Source organism: Adiantum capillus-veneris, chromosome 5 (assembly GCF_014529385.1).
Source record: "Adiantum capillus-veneris isolate H3 chromosome 5, ASM1452938v2, whole genome shotgun sequence".
NCBI classification, from domain to species: domain Eukaryota; kingdom Viridiplantae; phylum Streptophyta; class Polypodiopsida; order Polypodiales; family Pteridaceae; genus Adiantum; species Adiantum capillus-veneris.
Window position 1 is genome coordinate 48,835,145 of NC_140935.1, and position 20,066 is coordinate 48,855,210.

The 20,066-nt window shown below is 45.8% G+C and overlaps 1 protein-coding gene across 1 annotated transcript in view; it reads left to right on the forward strand.

The window, feature by feature from the left end:
* The first annotated feature begins 605 nt into the window (after window positions 1-605).
* LOC147457273 (dehydratase family) overlaps window positions 606-20,066 on the forward strand; it is a 65,050-nt gene continuing 45,589 nt past the window's right edge. Inside the window, exons 1-2 of the mRNA XM_086512216.1 lie at window positions 606-1,286; window positions 1,375-1,446. Coding sequence (XP_086368342.1) covers window positions 738-1,286; window positions 1,375-1,446 — 621 coding nt within the window. The 5' untranslated portion in view covers window positions 606-737. The remainder of the gene's footprint in view (window positions 1,287-1,374; window positions 1,447-20,066) is intronic.

The following is a 20,066-nucleotide window of genomic DNA, read 5'->3' on the forward strand; positions in this document are numbered from 1 at the left end:
TGTGTGAGAGAGAGAGAGAGAGAGGGAGAGTGTGTGTGCGATCGAGCATTACGAAAGCACGACAACGACGAAACGGTTGAGCGCGGCACGACTGCAGCTTCTTCTTCATCGCGACGAGGAATCCACCACGAAGGCGAGCGTAGAGCGGTGAGTGACACACCCTTTGTTTTCTTGAGCTTGCTAGTTTAGGCTTGTTGTGTGCTTGGAGCCGTTTGTGGCTCGCATACGGTGTATTGGCAAGTCCCTTGCTTCGACAGTGCGACAAGGAGCGCACAGTAAGCCGAGTGGTGCCCCATAGTGTGTGTGTATCATCCCAAGAGTGTGTGTCGGATGATTATAAAGGCGTTGTGTGTGTTTCCATCCCGCTCACAACACCAAAAAAAGTGATGTTGACGCGACATGCTAACTCACGCCCAAACATCCCCATCCTCCTTCCGGCCTGTTCGAGGGGTGGATAACTACTTTTCACCCAATCAGCTGTCTCATATCACTTGAGCAGAAGCACTTTTTCGCATTCTCTAGAGATGTGCAATGTGAACGGCACAAAACCAAAGCACGAAACAATTCATGCGCAGTCTAAACACGCCCTTAGGGCGGACAAGGCAATCTATGTCGCGGCACGTCATGTCTTGCGTGTGCCAATTTATTTTAAAAACACACTACATTTCTGACGAGATAGGCACATAATATTGCAGCCTGCACACTCACAGTCGCATCTCTGTCTCTCTGCGCTCAAGATGGCTGGCTTGTTGGACCTGTCTGCCCGCCTGGCCTCCGGTGGCATGCGCTTCCAGCCTCTGCTTGCAGCAAGCCCTGTAAGCAGCACGCGCAGACCCTCCAATCCCTTTACAGTACGTGCCAATGCAGTTGCTCCGCCCCCCTTCGCTGAAGAAACGGCACCTCCCTCACCCATTCTGAACAAATACAGCAGTCGGGTCACACAACCCAAATCTCAAGGTGCCTCACAAGCCATTTTCTATGGTGTGGGCCTCTCTGATGACGACCTTCACAAGCCCCAAGTGGGCATTTCGTCCGTCTGGTATGAGGGAAACACATGTAACATGCATCTCCTCAAGCTCTCTGAAGCTGTCAAGGAGGGTGTGAAGGATGCTGGTATGGTGGGTTTCCGGTTCAACACTGTCGGGGTTAGTGATGCCATCTCAATGGGCACAGAGGGCATGTGTTACAGCTTGCAATCCAGGGACCTAATTGCCGACAGCATTGAGACTGTCATGGGGGCTCAATGGTATGATGCAAATATTTCCATTCCTGGCTGTGACAAGAATGTAAGCATGTAATCCCTCTCGAAGACTAGCTACATTTACTCGTGAGTTGTTTTTCTTACTTTTGGTGTCTATGATGTTTGTGTTGTAGATGCCAGGAACTATAATTGCTATGGGTCGGATCAATCGTCCTGGGATTATGGTATATGGAGGAACTATAAAGGTAAATTTGTACTTTTTGTGTCACTTGCAAGACACTGAGTCACTGTCTATTTTAAACTGTTGAAAGTGCTAAGTCAAATGTGGATGCAAGCCACATGGTCCGCTTTAGTGACTTGTGGACAGAATATAAGTTCTATGAAATTATGACCTATAATTGTTTCATACTGTTGGGTTCTTTGCAAGGCTTGTTCTAGGTACAGCAAGGGTAACCTTGTGGGGTATGATATTGAGACATTTGTGAGAAAATTGTAGAGTGACTAAAGTTGATGTAGGTTTTTATGTCCAAATGGTACACAATGCTAGTGATCTTTGAACGCACATTTTCGTTTTAGTTTAATTATTGGGAGGGGTGATGGAAAATGAAACAGAAACATATGCTTTTCTTGAGATCTAATGATAGCATGTGTTACTTGAGTGTAAGCGGTATCTAGATCTTGAACAAATTCATCAGCTGCAAATATCATATCCTTGGTGAGAAGGATTGGGGGGAGGTGTGGTTTGCGGTAAATAACCTCAAAAGGAGCTTTTCCTGTAGAGGAATGTACAGTGTTATTATGGGCAAATTTTGCTAGAGGTAAATACCATCTTGGTGGTTATCTGAAACATAGCACCTTAAGATGTTTAGGACTGTAGAGTTAGCGATTTCGCTTTGTCCATCAATCTGATGATGATTAGCTGAGGAAAAATTCAGCTTAGTTTCTAATTTGTAGAAAGTGTTCTTCAAAAATTATAGTCATCTGCGGATCGTGATCACTTATAATCATTTTGGGCATACCATAATGTTCAAAAATCTGTGTCACAAAGAATTTTGCCATGTGATCAGCTTTGATACCTTTTTGTCATGTGCTCATGGCTCTGTGCGCCATGTGGACGTGCTTCATCAACTTCCATACCCAATTCTGTACATATCTCTAATAGGAGTGTCTAGAATCTAGGAGGATTAGTACCGGCAATTTCGTGAGCGTGCTTGCGGGGTCGGCATGTTCAGAAGAGTCCATTAGGTTTTCCAGTTTTGGAACCCTCTTGCATAAATGGTTTGTACACGTGTTTTGATAGATGTTATTACACTTCGATGGGCATCTAACATGACGCGCATGTGGGTTTAGGCTAGAGGAACGTGTCGGTCCACCTCTTTCGTCAAATGGTTCACGAAACAATGAGTTATGGCCATTCGATTGCTTGAAACTCACATGTGTGCACATTTGCACGGTTTCCGCACTTGTCACTCAAAAAGTCAATATAGAAGGAGCATCTAGCCTAGCGTTTTTCATTAGTTGTCCCTCGCGCAAGTTGTAGGTCAGCTTGCGTTTTCTGCCTCGTGCAGTGTTCCTAGCGTTTTTGCTCCAGATCGTAGGAATCAGCCTAGCAGCCAGCTTTTTGGTGTTTTTGGTTGAGTTCCTCATTGGAGAAGCTGTGTATGTGCTAACGCAAATTCCCTTATGCAGCCCGGACAGTTCGGCAGCCCATCGGCCTATTCCCGGCCATTCCCTTGCTACTTCCATCGTTGTTCATCATCAGTTGCATTGTTAGCCCTGCTAAACATGTTAGGCCGGCTGAGTTTTTGCAGCCAGCCATCAGCCCTTCATTCCTCTCACATCGTGAGCTCAATTTCAGCCGTAGATCTACCCCTTGGTGGCCATCTGCAACCCCATATCGAGACGGATCCAAAGGTGCATTAAATCAGCCCTGGAGGTGCTTCATTTTGAAGAGTTACTACGACGACATTCCCTTTTGAGTAAGTATAGTCCACATTGAGGTATTGCATGTGTATTACTTTTACACAATCAAAGCAAATACCACATCGACAATAATGTGGGGGGGCCGGGCGTCGTGTCCTCTATCTCTCTATACATCTCTACCTCATTCTCTCTCTAAAAGGAACCATAGTTCACGTTGAGTAGCACACATTCAAGCAAGGAAAGAAGTAAAGATTTGTGGAAGTGTAAAGTCTAGATTTTGTCAAACCATTTCAATTTCAGAGCACTTGACATTTTTCTTATTGGAACGAAATGAGCTTGCAAACTGAACCTATCTATAATAGTCCAGATTGCATCATTTTCATTGAAAGTTCGTGGCAAATCGATTATAAAATCCATGTCAGTACTTTCCTAAGGTACTTGAGGTACCGATAGAGGCTAAAGTTCATGGTGATCATATTTAGCCTTTTGGCATGCTACATAGTCTCTGATGTAATTTATCTATGTCAGCCCGTAGTGTTGGCTAGTAGAAATATCTTTCTAGGGCTTGTGTTGTGGACATTATACCTCTATGTCCCGCGTAAGGAGAAGCATGCACTTCATTCATCACTTTTGTTCCAAGTGGAGGTGTCGCACAAAGAGCCTGATGAAAATAAAGGTACCCATCCTTGATAGAGTAAGGAAAAAATTCATACCAATTTGTAGCCGTTGCCAGATTTCGCCAAAGTCGGAGTCGTCAGGATACATCTCAAGTAGAGATTCTAACTCCTGATGGTGTATGCTTGCTGTAGCATTTACTTGAGGCTGTTGAGAAAGAGCATCTGCAACTACATTTTTACTTCCAGAAGTGTGTAGAATTTGGAAGTGAATCATAGAGAATTTGGCCCATCATATTTGTTTCTCAGATAGCTTGCGTTGGGAGAGATCGAAGACTTTGATGATGGGTCTTGATTATAAAGTCTGCTCCAAGAAGGTAATGCTTTAAAACTGAGAGAACATGTATCACTACCATTAGTTCCTTCTCATAATGGAAGCATGAACCTTTGCACTACGAAGTTGTCTACTTTCATAAGCTATTGCGTGGCCTTCTTGATCAAAACTGAACCAATGCAATTGCCTGAAGCATCACATTGTACTTCAAATGGTTTTCGTAGATCAGGTACAATGAGGACTAGTCCGTGGGTAAGAAGGTGCTTAAGCTTTTCAAAAGCTTCCTTCTGTTTAATCCCCCATATAAAGGATATCTTTTTCTTTATGAGGTCATGGAGAGGTGCACAGTGCGGCCACATGAGAGGAATGGTGAATAAAGCATCTGTAGTAGGAACAAAGTTCAAGGAAACTTTGGACATCATGGATAGAAGCAGGCTATGGCCATTCTGAAATAGCTTGAATTTTTGCGGGGTCCATGCATACTTGATTATGCGAGACTATATGTCCCAAATTGTCAGGAGCAGCGGAAGTGAATGTTGATATTGCTAAAGATGAGTGCTCCGAAATGTGCTCAAGGGTTCCCTTTACTTACGGAAGGGAGAGCCATCCGTTCCTTTAGAGAGAGAAGGCAATGATCACAATCAAAGTGAATGCAACTGTGAATGAAAATGCAGAGAGAGAGAGAGAGAGAGAGAGAGAGAGAGAGAGAGAGAGAGAGAGAGAGAGAGAGAAGAATACGACACCAGACGGTTCTCAAACCCTCCTCCAAGGGCCCCCCTCTCTATGGCGAGAGAGGTCTATGCTATAGATTGCACAAATTTGGTACAATGGTCTAAATGCAATGGGCTCGCCGACTATGTCGACGACAATGAGGACAACGACGAGGACGGGCTGAAAACTGAAAACGCTAGGGCTGAAATGCTGAAATCTGCCAACTGCTGACTGTTTGCTAAATGCTGTATGTCGACGAGGATGGCGATGGCAACGACTTGACGACGAAGCGCTGAAAATGCAGATGCTGAAATCTGAAAACATCGGGCTGAAACTGTAAACGCTGGTTGACTCGACGGTACGACGAAAATTTGCTGCGGGTAGGTGAGATTTGCGAGGCTAGGGGCTGGATGTGCTGTGGCTAACTGCTGAAAACTGAAAACAATGATGTGCTTGGCTGATCTGGCGTTGGTGTCCACAAATGCTAGGCTTTATTTGCAAACTGAAAACGCTAGGCTGATCTGTAGCAAAAACGCTAGGTGCTGGTGTCGACTGAAAACGCAAGGCTGTCTTCTGTTGGTCTTGCTGAGGAGAGAACATTGCAAGTTGCTGGAACTTCGTTTGTCTCTTCTGCTAAAAATGCTAGCGCTAGGTTTCTTTTATAGTGCCTTAGCAATTTGCCCTACTCACTTTTCCAACAAAAGTCACTTATTATGCACATAGGGTTAGATGTCCACATGCACATAGGGTTAGATGTGCACGTGACACAAATACTGAATTTTGGTCAAGAAAAATTCACTCTTCTTAGCATTAATTTGAAGTTTATGCTTCCACAATTCTTTGAACACAATCTGCAAATGCCGTTTATGTTCTTCATCTATGTTCTTCATCTATGTTCTTCATCTGTGCGACGGAAGACCAAGATATCACCAAAAAAGATTCCTATGAATTGTTGATGAGGACGAAATATTCGATCCATCATTCGATTGAAAGTTGTTAGAGCATTATTAGTAAGGCCAAAAGGCATTACAAAAAACTTGTACAATCCGAAGGTTGTACATAACACCGTCTTATGTATATCTTAAGGAGCAATACGAATCTGATGATTGCCGCTCTTGAGGTCCATTCGGCTGAAAATTCATGCCCCTTGTAGCTTATCTAAAATATCATCAATTCTAGGAATTGGAAATTTGTTCTTTATCATAATCTTGTTTAGAGAACAATAATCAATGCACATTCGAAAAATGCCGTCGTTCTTTTGAACAAGCAAAATTGGTAAAGAGTTTCGAGAAGCAAGCCCTTTTTCAAATTACTTGCTCAAGAATTTCTTCCTGTTGTATAAGCTAACTCTGTAAGATGGTTGATTTGGAGGGGAGCTGCCCGGAATTAGATCTATATGATCTTCGACTCTTTTGGGAGGTAATTCATTAGGGGAAGTGTCCGTAAAGCAATCCTCGTAATGATTAAGAAAAGTTTAAGAAATCTTTATGCAAATTTGACAAGACATTCTCACCACTCATCTCTCTCTTTGACAAAAATCAAGTAAGCAAAAAGACACTTCTTTATTTCTCTTTTAACAGTGATGTGATTGACCATAGGTATGAAAGAGGAGGTTCGTGAACCTCCTCTTTTAACAGTGATGTGATTGACCATAGGTATGAAAGAGGAGGTTCGTGAACCTAGGTTGGGTGAGAACGAGGAGGCATGTGTGCGCGTGTAGATCGTAGGTAGATGCACAGAGAGGTAGCGCAAGGAGAAAACGTTGGAGCAGAGAGAGCTCGTAAGTTTTTAGAAGGCCAAAAACTCAAGTAAGGTTTTTGGGACTCTTTTAACAAAATGGGCCATTTTGCCACTTGGACAATGTGAAACCTTTAAAAATAGTTCAAGTGGCCCAAAGGACAATAAATGAAGTATAATGCCCGTACATGCCCAAAATGGTGGGCTAAAAATATATAAAAAATATATATGTGAAGCTCCGATCAGAGCTACATGGTGGAAATGATCTAGAGGTGACATTTGGGCATTTACCCCAACAATCTTCCACTTAAAGGCCGAGAGAGTCGCCTTTAAGCTATGTAACTCCCACCATCCAGACGCAATGTTGCTAATGGACTATTTTCTTATTTTCTTTGAGTAATTTCTATTTATTTAAATTAGGTTATTTAAATGTGCACACTTGAATTGTAAAGGTTAGGAACTGTAGATCTACTGGAATTGATAAAAGCCATTAGGAACGGACAACTCTGATGTGTCATATGATAGGTGACATTAAACATCGCGAAGGAGTTGTACCTTACTGAAAAGTTCTTTATGTGTCACATAATGGGTGACGAGAGATCGAAAAGGGAATATTCCATTGGTATGGCAAGAAATCCAAATTGGAAAAACGAATATCCGTAAAGACGTAGACACAATAATAAAGATTGGTTTTGAGAAGCTTTTTCTAAAAAAGCAGAATATTTTTAAGTGCTTTCCAGGAAAAGCAAATGTTTTCTCGCAAGGAATCTATGTTTGCATTTTATCTGTGCCTAAGAATTGCATCCAAGGACTTTTGGGAAGTGTTGTGTAGCATCTGTTTGCAGCTAGCTGAGTTTTATTGAGTTTATAAATATGTTCACATATTTTAAAAAAATTGAGCGGCCATCCACTTAATAAGTGGGTAGCCACTTATTAAATAAAGCAAGGCTCTAGAAAAAAAACCCAACGTTGGTCTTTGGGCTGAAGATAAATGAGCGATCTCCTTCTCTCTTGCGTGGCGAACTCTGCCGCCACCCTCCTCTCTCCTCTAGCGCTCCCTCTATTGCTATTGTTGGCGGCTTCCCATCTCCTCTCTATTCGAAGTGTGATAAAGTTGTGAAGTATTTTAAGTGATTCTCTCGTGTGTCGTGTCAGATTCTTGACTTGGGGTGCCCAAGGCTGTGATAGTGGTATCAGAGCATCGGGCGTGTGCTTTTTTCAAAGAATACCGGTCCTATCAAAGAGCACTTGGGGCACTTTGGAAATTGTTATTGAAGAATCTTCGTGTGTCGACCGGGAATTATTAGCCACTCTCACCCTTGCTTCATCGCGCATCGGGCGCGCTCTCGTCTTCGCTCTGTCTTATAGGGCATAAGCCATAAAGAATCCCAGATTACACATGGGTTCTTGTGGAGAATCTATCAGAGATAACATTTCTCAGAGGAGATATTACAGCGCGTGGAGATACTCGCTCGAGAACAAATTTTGGAAAGGAAATTGAAAGGGATACTCATATCTTGTTGTCGTGTGGAGATAACTAGTAGGAGCTAGGAACATGCATATGAAAGCATTTGGAAACATGGAACTGGACCTCCACTCTGTTGCAACGAGGTGAACCATTTGCTTAAAATTTCACCTGTTTTGCAAGTGGAATCGAGAATAAGACGATGACGAATTGGGAGCAACGATAGCTCCGGAATGAACTCGATGATGATTCGAGATAAGAATCATGAACTTTGAATGAATGATGATGATTCTAGTATATCAAGATTCCCATATGAATGAGATGACTGGATATTGTTGTGAGCGCATCGAGAGTTCCTGTGGAATGAGATGGCTACACAGGGATCTAGGTGCTTCAAGACTTTTGGACGGATGAGATGACTAGATGATTGAAACAGTGTTCAGCATGAACTAAGTGTGTGAATGAAGAACTTTGAAATTGTAAGGTGCAGCGGAAGTGAATGTTGAACTTTGCTCAAGATGAGTGCTCCGAACTGTGCTCAAGGTTCCTTTTACTAAGGGAAGGGAGGGCCTTCCGTTCCTTTAGCGAGAGAGTGCAATGGACACAAACAAAGTGATGAACACTGTGAATGAAGGTGCATGAGACTGAGAGATAGAGAGAGAAGAATACAACACCAGAATTGTCGTCAAACCCTCCTCCGAAGGCCCCATTCTCTATGGCGAGAACGGTCTACTTATGATTGCACAAATCTCTACAATGCTTGAACTTGCCGACAATGTCGACGACAAGACGGGCTGAAATCTGAAAACGCTAATGGCTGAAATCTGCAAATCTTTATCTGCTGAATTCTGACTCTATGTCGATGGCGACTATGCGACGACGATGCCCTGAAAACGCAGATGCTGAAATCTGCGATTGCCAGGCTGAATCTGCAAACTTCGCGGGATCTGACCGTGCGGCGAGGTTCTGCTGCGGGAAGGCGAGATCTGCGAGGTTCGGGACTTCTTCTGTGGAGTGTCTATGCTGAAAACTGAAAACGCTGGTTCCTCTTGTGGTTCTGTCGTGATGGAACTGCAAAAACACCGAGGTTGATCTGCAAACCAAAAACGCTAGGGGCTGAAATCTGTCTTGCGCTGGAAAATTCTAACGCTAGGGCTGATCTGCTGTCGCCAGGGGATCTGCTATCGCTAGGGCTGATCCGTTGTGTCTTGTGGTCGTCGAAGCTGCTCTGCAATGCAAAAACGCCAAGGGCTGATCTTGGGAATGAAAACGCTAGGCTCTGCTATTGGGCAAAACGCTAGGTTGGTGTTAGGCGCAGCGGAATGATTGTTTGCGCTTTGCTCAAGATGAGTGCTCCGAACTGTGCTCAAGGTTCCTTTTGTTCTTATGGAAGGTAGAGCCTTCCGTTCTTAATGAGAGAATGCTATGATCACAAACAAAGTGAATGGACACAGTGCGTGCAAGTGTATGAGACTGAGAGATAGAGAGAGAAGAGGGATACGACACCAGAGACGTAAAACCCTCCTCCGAAGGCCCCACCCTCGTCGGCGAGAGTGGTCTACTTATTGATTGCACAAGTGGTACAATGACGATGCAATGGATTGATGCAACCTGGGACTATGCCGATGACGACGACGGTGATGATGACGACGACTTTAGGGCTGAAATTTGTGGTCTTCTATCTGCTGAATTTTGGGGCTGTTTTGGTGGCTGAAAATGATTGTTTTGTCTACGTTTTTGTGGGCTGAAAATGGAGATCTTCTGCAACCAACTAGGGTTGAATCTGCTGCAAATCTCAACTGTTGAAAACGGTGGCTCTTCTGCCATTTAGTGCTAACTTGGGTTTGCTTATATATTTTCTTAGCAAAATTGCCCTACCTACTTTTGTTGGGAAGTCACTTAAATTAATAAGTGAAAAATGTCAAAATAGGGAAAATAGGCTAAATGCACTTGAAAAATCCCCTAATTGATTCTAATGGATTCTGATGGGAATACTGATGATCATGCTGTGTGCAACCAGAGGATGTGCATCTACACTAAGTGACTGGACATGCACAAAAACGAATAGACTCACAAAAGTGCCAGATCACTTCTAAATCTAGACTGACTGGACTGAATGAACCCGATCATGCTGTAGCTTGTCCAGGGACAGGTAGGGTTGGATGTGTCACGTGATAGTTGGTCTTGGGGGGTCCTGTTGAGAAGGTGCTTGTTGAACCGAAGCTCTTGTTGCCTCTTCTACGAGAAATTGCTAGTGCTAGGTTTTCTTATATATTTCCTTACTGAATTTGTTTTACCGAGTTCCCAACAAAAGTCACTTGAAAATAACAAGTGAAAAATGTAAAAAATAGGGAAAATAGGTCTATGCACTATAAAAATGCTCCCTATGGGTTCTGATGGAAATCTGATGATCATGCTGTGTGCAACCAGAGGATATGCATCTACTCTAAGTGTCTGGACATACATGGTCTGCGAACAGACTCACAAAAGTGTCAGATCACTTCCTGTTCTAGACTGACTTGACTGAACTGAACCCTGGTCATGCAGTACCACATACACACAGGGTTAAATGTGTCACGTGACAACCCGTCCTTTTCAAAGTGAGGTATTGGTACCGAACTGTATGGCATCGAGGGAGATCGCCAACAGAGTCTGGAATCCTGGAAAGGACTCTTCGCCGGCCCACTCTGATGCGTGGGTTGTGCGATACTTGAACTTTATAAAAGTCTGCAACGCTTGCTTCTTTGGGCCGTGCCGAAAGCGACACAAAGTCTTCTGTGGCTCCTGCAATTCTTCAACTTCGTCTAAAGTCATGCAGCTACCTTCTTCAAGAATCTTCGAGGATGAAAATTCGTGAAACCACTTCCAACTCAAAAACATGAACATACCCATTCCATGTAAAGTGACTGGAAAAATTCTAGTCTTCCTTAAAGATTGTGCATGCAATGTAGATGAACATAGAGACGGAGTGCCAAACTGTTCATCAAACACTCACAAACAATGGGGTTGAATCTCGACTTTCTGATCTAAATCAATCAACTGTGGCAAAACACAATGGAAATGCCGATGCTTGATGCTCAATCTTGCTTGTGCTCTTTTTGAGACTGTGTCATGCCAAGGAAGAGACACGGAATGTGACTTCCTTGAATGCATACTTTTTAGCTTTTCATGAGAATTCCGCATACATCCGTGCTCATTCGTGAATGAATCGTGCTCAACGTACAATATGGCATGCCTATGAAAAGGGATCACATAAAAACGTTGATTAAAATACAGGAAAGCATCACGAATGAAACACTCGAACAATGCGTGATGACTAATCATTCGAACACGTAATACTTCCTGAGAGGGTTCTATGGACCTCGACTCGAGAGCCAAGATCTGTTCTTCGTGATCGATCGAATCTTCCTGTGGGGGTTTTGTGGACCTCGACTTGAAAGCCAAGATCGGTCCTTCGTGATTGATCGAATCTGCAATGAGGTTAGTGTCGCTAGAAAAAGTATCAACTAACACATCATCCTTGTAAACAATCACATCATCTTCATGCAATTCATTATGCTTGTCATTATCATGCAATTCATCATGCTTATCATTGTCATTCAAATCATCATGCTTATCATAATCATTCAAATCATGTGTGTCATGCTTGGGAGAAGAAGAGACAGAGAGAGTCTCCTTTTCCCGAATCTCTTGCATCTGTGCCTGCACTTGAGAAAAGAGTCGCAACATCTCTTTCATGTGTCGGTCGTTCATTTCTTTTCTTGCTTTGTTCTTGCGATCCATTTTTGCTTTTCTTTCTTCTTGCTCACGCGCTATGGTTGCCATTCTTTCTTCGTATTCACGGTCTATGGCTGCCCTTCTTTCTGCTGTTCTTGCTTTGCATTCGCGCTCCAAGGTGACGCGTTGCGCTTCTCGTTCTATCCTCCTGTCCATAATCATCTTATCAAAGCCTCCATAGGAGTTAGTGCAATCCTTGTCGTAGATGGGGAAGGGGGAGGGTCGGAAAAACCTCCTGGTGGGAAAAACTCTTCTTTGCCACTCCCATGCTCACCACCTCCATGCGAAGTATCCATTCCGCTTTGGGTGATGACCATCAATTGAAGTCTTGGGTTCTTAAGTTTACGAGGAACTTGGGTTCTTGTGAGTCTTGGGTTCTTGGGGTCTTGAGGTTCTTGAGTTCTTAAGGTTCTTGAGGGTGCTTGAGGTGCTTGAGGTTCTTGAGGTTCTTCTTTCGCTTGCAATCTGTGTTAGAGAAGGATCTTCTCTTCACCCGAGTTCTACTCTTTTCCGCGGGCACACCCCTTGGTGGCCTTGCGCTCACACCAAGGTTGCTTTTTCCTACCTCACATCGATTGGCTGGCCGCTAAGTGCACGGTCCGCTCTCAATGAGTGAAAAGAGGCAGTTTCCTATCACTCTTCAAAAACACGATCAGGAATCAGCACACCCTAGAGGACTTCGGTTACGTGCGACCTCAACAAGCAAAAAAAAATCTGTGGTTCTTGTGGTTCTTTCCTTGAGTGATACAAAATACTACTGAAGCTCTGATACCAATGTCAGGTGTAGCGGAAGTGAATGTTGAACTTTGCTCAAGATGAGTGCTCCGAACTGTGCTCAAGGTTCCTTTTTACTAAGGGAAGGGAGAGCCTTCCGTTCCTTTAGTGAGAGAGTGCAATGGACACAAACAAAGTGATGAACACTGTGAATGAGGTGCATGAGACTGAGAGATAGAGAGAGAAGAATACGACACCAGAATTGTCGTCAAACCCTCCTCCGAAGGCCCCACTCTCTATAGCGAGAGCGGTCTACTTATGATTGCACAAATCTCTTCAATGCTTGAACTTGCCGAGGATGGCGACGACAATGAGGACGACGACAAGACGGGCTGAAATCTGAAAACGCTAATGGCTGAAATTTGCGAATCTTTATCTGTTGAATTCTAACTCTTATGTCGATGACGATGTCGATGGCGACGATGCGACGACGACACGCTGAAAACACAGATGCTGAAATTTGCGTTTTTCGGGCTGAATCTGAAAACTTCGTGGGATTTGACCGTGCGGCGAGGTTTTGTTGCGAGAATGTCACGTGACACATCCAACCCTATGTGTCCATGGACAAGCTACAACATGACCAGGGTTCAATTCAGTCAAGTCGGTCCAGAATAGGAAGTGATCTGGCACTTTTGTGAGTCTCTTCGCAGACCGTGCATGTCCAGACACTTAGATTAGATGCATATCCTCTGGTTGCACATAGCATGATCATCAGATTTCCATCAAAACCCATCAGGAGCATTTTTACAGTGCATAGATCTATTTTCCCTATTTTTCACATTTTTCACTTATTATTTTTAAGTGACTTTTGTTAGAAACTAGGTAGGGCAAATTTACTAAGTTTGTATATATAGAAACCTAGCGCTAGCACTTTCTGGCAGAAGAGGCAGCAGGAGCGCTTGCTCATAGGCAACTTCTCAGCAGGACCCCAAGATTCTCTAGTGTTTTTGCATCACTGCAGATAAGCTAGCGTTTTTGGATCAAGAACCCAAATCAGCCAGTGTTTTTGCATCTGCATCTGTCACAAACGGGAGCGCATAACAATATAAAATATACTCGGATAAATATTATTTATCACTTAATACTGAAGCCAAAGGATATAGAGAGAAATAGATAGAGAGAGAGATAGAGAGTGAGAAGATCGACACAGTACTGGGGACCAGAAGATGGGCTGGTCCCACCCGTAATAGTATCTTTATTACTGAGGAGAAGTCTATACAAGCACGCTGCACTTGAACCGAACATATTACCACATTTGTTCTAGAATAAGACTTGATGGTTCTCGAAAGCCTCGGCTTCCGATTCCTAGGGCAAAACCCTATTCCAAGGAACTTCTATTTCTTTTTTTTTTTTCCGAGAAAAAGATCCTTCTATTAGTTAATGAAAACTGCCCATAGGGCTATATCCACCTCTGCAAGAGAGGGCTACAACAAACATGATGGGGAGACTCTCCCAATGAAAAAACAGCATATATACAATGGGGCTAAATCAAGAGATGGGAGGAGGGAAGAGCCACACAGGTGGACAGTAGTGCCATCTGAGCACCCCCTGGACCATGGTGTAGAAAGGCCCAGGGCGCCAGAGTCGAAGGAAAGCCTCGCGGCGCTCCCGCATGCGGTCGGAGCTGCCCTGTAGTCCCTCAAGCTGTCCTCTGAGAGTATGGATCAGCTCTAGCCAAAAGTCACGAACAGTCTCTGCTGGTGGCACAGGGTGAGCCTCACAGATGCGGAAACAACGGGCCCGCCAGATGAACCAGAGAGCTAGGCCGCTGATGAGCTCCCAACACTCCTCTCTCTCACTGCACCACTCCTGTGGAGTAAGGTCTGCAGCAGGCTGGAGTGTAGGTCGCCCTCCCTGTATCACTATCATCCTGTTGGTGGAAGATAGCTCAAACTGAAGTGCCGGGCCTGTGAGGGTGGACCAAGCCGCTGCCCCCCAAGTGTATTGTCGAGCCGTGGAGAGGGCAGGCATCAGCCGAAGAACTTGTAGCCACACCTGCTGAGCCGAGGGGCAGTCCCAAAGACAGTGTCGCTGACTCTCCACCAACTGGTCACAGGCTGTACATGCGGCCGAGAGACCACTATGCACAAGCCAGCTCCCGCTCCCTACTGCTGTGGCTCTGTGTGCAACCAACCACTTGAACAAAGTGACGCGCCTCGGCTGTCTGGAGTCCCATAGCCTCTGCCAAAAAGCTGCCAAGAACTCAACTGTGAGGCCCTCCTCCTGCCAATGACGTGCTGCAGCGGGGCGGGCCTCTCTCTGTGCTGCAAGTATATGATGTCCAAGCCGAACAGTGTACTGAAAGAAAGGGACTCTTGGGCGGTCTGCAGAAGAGAAGGGGTCCCTCCAAAGCCACTCACCAGGATCCCACTGTACTCGTGCCAGTGGACAGCACTCCCAAGCCCATAGCCTCCAGTGTCCTGTCTCAAGAGCTGCTGGGTCAGGGTCTATGACTCAAGTCCTCCCACAGATGCCCACAACTCGGATCCTCTGGAAACAACACTCTGCTACCTGCGGGGCCTCTACTGCAACTCGCTGTAATCGTCCCCCACCCCGAAGCTCGAAGAACAGGGCTGGGATAGTCTCTGAGCAAGCCCTGACTGAAATGAGAACCTCCAGTCGTGTGAAGGCTCCCATCCACCGGGGTGCTACTGGCTCGAGAGGCGTGAGCCACTCAGCTGGAACTGACTCTGAGATGTCCTGACACATGCTTTGAACCCCTCTCATGCCCTGTAGCTGGACAGCCTGCACCTCCTCTGACAAACCTGTGAACTCTAGCCAGTCACCTAGAGAGCGCGCTGGACCTGCTGCCATGGGACCCCAAGAAACATGAGGCCTACTCCCAACCAAGTGGCCTCTCTGAGTGCTAACCATGGGGTTCCAGACGAGGGGCTGCCGTAGGCGCTCCTCTGTGCACGTCGGCTGTCTTTGCTCTAGGCCACGCCGTAATAGCTCCCAAGAACGCAGCAAACTCACAGCGAATCGGTCCTCCAGTCTCCTGCTCAAACCAACTCGGCGTGACTCTGTAAAGATCCATCTCGTCGAAGGTTGCCAAGGGCCTCCTTACTGAGGCACCCTGGCACGAAGCCTCTGCAGCAAGAACTCCTTCCAGGGCTCCTCGCCTGGAAGAAGTCCTCTGACGACGAACTTCCCAAGAAGGGCTCTGCTCTGTTGTGCTGGATCAATGATCCCAAGCCCTCCCTGCGAACAAGGAAGTGTGATGACCGACCAAGCCACCTTGGATCAGGCAATCTGAGTGTCGCGACCTGACCAAAGGAAGTTCCTGATCAGCCTCTCTACTTGGCTGATGCAAGAACTCGAGAAGATCCAGCAAGAAGTGATGTACCACATAGTCGCCAACAACACTTGGTTGGCAACTACTACTCTACCAGCCAGCGAAAGTCGTGCTGAGCTCCAATGTAACAGCTTTCTCCTGATGGACAGGAGAAGAGGAGCAATCTGCTGCTCGGGGGACAAGTCCAAACCAACCTGACAACCCAAGTACCGAACTGCAGTCCCTGGAGGAATCCACCTGAAACCCTCTCCTGGCATCCAATTTGGCACAGGAGCACTACCAACCGAGAAAGCCACTATCTTTCTCCAGTTGATCAGTGCGCCCGATGCACAACAGAAGGTCTCCAAAGCCGGCCCACATCTGTGTAAATTGGCCTCCTGGCCCTCTAAGTACAAGGCTGAGTCATCTGCAAACTCAGCGTCCAGAAGCTCATCTCCCCGTATAGGGAGTGTTAAGCCCCTCAAACCAACCTGCTGTGACACTAAAAATCTGCTCATCGCCTCCGCATAGAACAGAAAGAGAAAGGGGGCAAGAGTACAACCCTGTCTGACCGATCGTGTGAGCATGAAGCGCTTACCTCTACCTCCTGCCAAAAGCACCTGACTGTGAGCCTGTCTGTATAAAGTTGACACCCCTCTGATCCAAGCATCTGAGAAGCCCATCTTGCGAAGCGTGCCCTCTAGAAAGTCCCAGTCAACTGTGTCGTATGCCTTCTCAAAATCGAGAAGAAGAATCACAAGGTCCTCCCCACAGAGACGTGCCAGGGCAGAAGCCTCCCAGAAAGTGAAGATGTTGTCAAGGATACTGCGTTCCTTGACAAAACCTGTCTTGAGTCCCATGTATAAGGCTCTCCAAAAGTGGCTGAATCCTCAAACTCAGAGCCTTGGCAAGAATTTTGTAGGCTGAGTTGAGGATGGTGATGGTGCGCCACTGTCGAATCTCATCCAAGGAGCCACCCTCGTTCGGAATGAGGTAAATCAGGCCCTCACTCATGCTATCCGGCATCACTCCTGTGTGCAGAATGTACTGAAAGGCACTACAAAGATCTGGGCCAAGCAGGTCCCAGTACTCCAAGAAGAAGCTGGGAGTCAGCCCATCCTCACCTGGACAGCTACCACGAGGGAGGAGGAACTTCTATTTCTTATTCCAAATCCTTGAGAACCAAGGTTCTCTCCTCTGGATCTCACCTTCCAGACTCAGGGCATGACATCTTTGCAACTCTCTTTTCCAACTGTGTTTCCAGAGTCCTCTTCCCGCAGAACAACTTTGCTTTCTCGGACACGAAGTCCTTACTTGGGAATCCCAACTTCCGGATCACAACTTGAGAGACTACCTCTCTCCGATCCATGGATCTACTTCCCAAACTCGGGTACGAAACCCTTGGGCTGATCTGGCTCTAGTTCCTCAGAGCGCTTTTCTCTTGCAGAGGCTCATGCCTTCCTCTGCTCCTACTCACTCACGAAGAGGAAGTACACTTGCAATCAAATACTCATAGATCATAACATGAAAATCGTTACCTTCAAAGTCTCGACGCTCGAAACGCAACTCGGTTCTTGGAAAGCAATTCCTCGGAAGAGATCTCTACATAGAAAATCCTCTCTTTCAATCCTACACACAAAAGAGGTGTGTTCTCGGGTTCCTTCTCGTAAATCAGCCTCGTCTACGACGTTTATGGGCTGAAAACAGAGAAAAACTGCAGCTTGTTGCAATGGAAACACGCTCCGTAGGCACTTCTTCGCGAGCGAGCTCGCGCACTGGGTCTTGGTGACATAGGGTACACTTGGGACAGTCATGGGCATCACCGGCAAACGTCTTCTTTGCGGGTGAACTCTGCAGCAGCATCTCCTTCTTGCAAAAATTGATCCTCCCCTCTGAGTGAGGGCATGTGATGTCACGTGACACATCCCAACCCTATGTGTCCGTAGACAAGCTACACCGTAACAGGGTGTCCGTCAAGTCCAATCAGTTTTAGATTAGAAGTGATCTGGCACTTTTGTGAGTCTATTCGTAGACCGTGCATGCCTAGTCACTCAGTGTAGATGCATATCCTTTGGTTGCACACTGCATAAGCATAAGCATTTCCATCAGATTCCATCAGAGTCAGTTTGGGGATTTTTCAAGTGACTTTATCCCATTTTTCCCTAATTTTGTCATTTTTCACTTATTTATTAAGTGACTTTTGTTGGGTACTCAGTAGGGCAAATTGGGTAAGTTAATATATAAGTAAACCCAAGTTAGCATGAATTGGAAGATGAGCAAAGGCATAGCAGGCTTCCCCAAGCAACAGGTGTCCCTCCCTCTCTCAGCAAGACCCTCCCCAAGCCCTTGGCGAGGCCACTCCACCAGACAGCGTTTTCATCATCGCCATAAGGATCCATCCTGAAACCGGCCTGTTCAATCCAAAAAGGGCGGTAGACTTTACTTCAAACCTTGATTTAGCTTTCACCCATTATTAGTCGTCTACTCTGCCTGTACTTTCAAGACACAACCTTGATTTAGCTTTATTGTTTAACAGAGGGAATAAATGCTGTGGTTCCCTACAAGCTGCCCCGCATAAGCTTGGCTGAATTTCAACTGTTCCGGCCCGATTTCGGCAGCATAATTGTACTAGGACCCCTTCACAATCAGTATTCCCACGCATTGAATGACTTTCCCGACGCATACAGGCACTTTGCAAAACCTGGCGAGAATCTGCAGCACGCTGAATTCTCTGTTTTTAGTCCCGAAAATGCGCCAGATCACCTGTACAGCGGTCCCCTCACGTCCCCGAACCTCCTGGGGGTATTAGGGACCGTTTAGGGCCAAAACCCTAAACCTGCAAAAATACACAGCAGGCTGTAATTTACTGTTTCGGGCTTCGTTTCGCGTGCTGGTCGCATCCGTAGCAAGTCCTCGAGCTCCCGCACCTGTAGGGCTACTTGCCCTTTGAATCGGACAAGATTTCTGGCGTGAAACCTCTCCGAATTCACCTGTACCTGCGGGGGATTAGCCGCTAGCTAATCCAGTACTTGTGCAAGAGGCTCTTGCCTCGACAATCGCGCATGAACCCACACAATTGTACATTGGTCAATTGAAAAGCCCACTAGAGGGGCATAACATACTGCCATAGGGGAGAGAGAGGGTAGTGCGTAGCGTGCAGGGCATCATTCGTGGCACCGCACTGTACATAGGAGGGAAAGGAAGCACTCCATAGGTCTTAACCTGTGACAAAATCTGAAAATGAGCCTCTCCCAGCTTCAAATTCAGCGCCACTTCTTGTTGCATGAGGAAAGTGCACCAGAAGGTGCCACTTGGCACATTTACAAGCATTTTCCCGTTTCGGGGTTGCTGCCTAAAAATCTCCCAACCGGTTGCCCAGTTGACTTCACGGCAGAGTAAGAAAATGTTCTCCTTGTCATTCCGGAGGTAATGACGCACACACATTTCCAGGTCCCAAAATAGCAGTTCCCTAAATTTTAGGAGATGCTGCCATTGTGTCTTTCTAGGTCATCTGACCCCCTTTGTACACTGCAGCCACACCCAAAACTGAAATGTAGCCTCTGTAGCAAAGGATTCCACTTTGGCTAGTCAATGACCCCACTTTGGCTAACCATAGTCTTTGTCCAACCTTAGTGCTCTCTTGCCCTTAGGCCTGGACTCCCTCTGGACAGTTCCACATTAGCTATGCAATGCAAGGCAGTTAGATTTCCCGAGGGGTGTTTCCAAAAAGTGAAAGTAAATAGATAATAAGAAAGAAATCAACAAAAAGGATAGATAGTAGTCACACGCTTGTGACACATCCCCTTGGCGTTTTTCCAGATTCAGCCATCACCATCCCAACACCATTGCCTGGCGTTTTCCCCCTTCAAAGCCTCCCAAAGCCAGCATTTCTGGATCGCTCAACCATCAGCAGGCTGCAGCGTTTTTGCCTCAGCTTTTCAGCCATTAAAAACGCAGCCTTGACTGAAGCAACCTCAGCGTTTTTACCATCAGTTTCAGCCCCTTGAAAAATGCAGCAATTCCTCAGTGTTTTCAGCCGGCAGCAGTCATTCAAAAACGCAGCCTGAACCATTGATCTCATCGTTTTAATTCAGCCTAGAAACATCGACAAAACAGGGATTTTCAGCCACCAAGATCACCCCCAATTCTAAGCCCTTAAGCCTTGTGGACAGCAGATAGAAGAAGACCCAAATCAGCCCCAAAGTCATCATCGTCGTCACCGACGTAGCCCCCATTTGCATCAGTCCATGCATCAT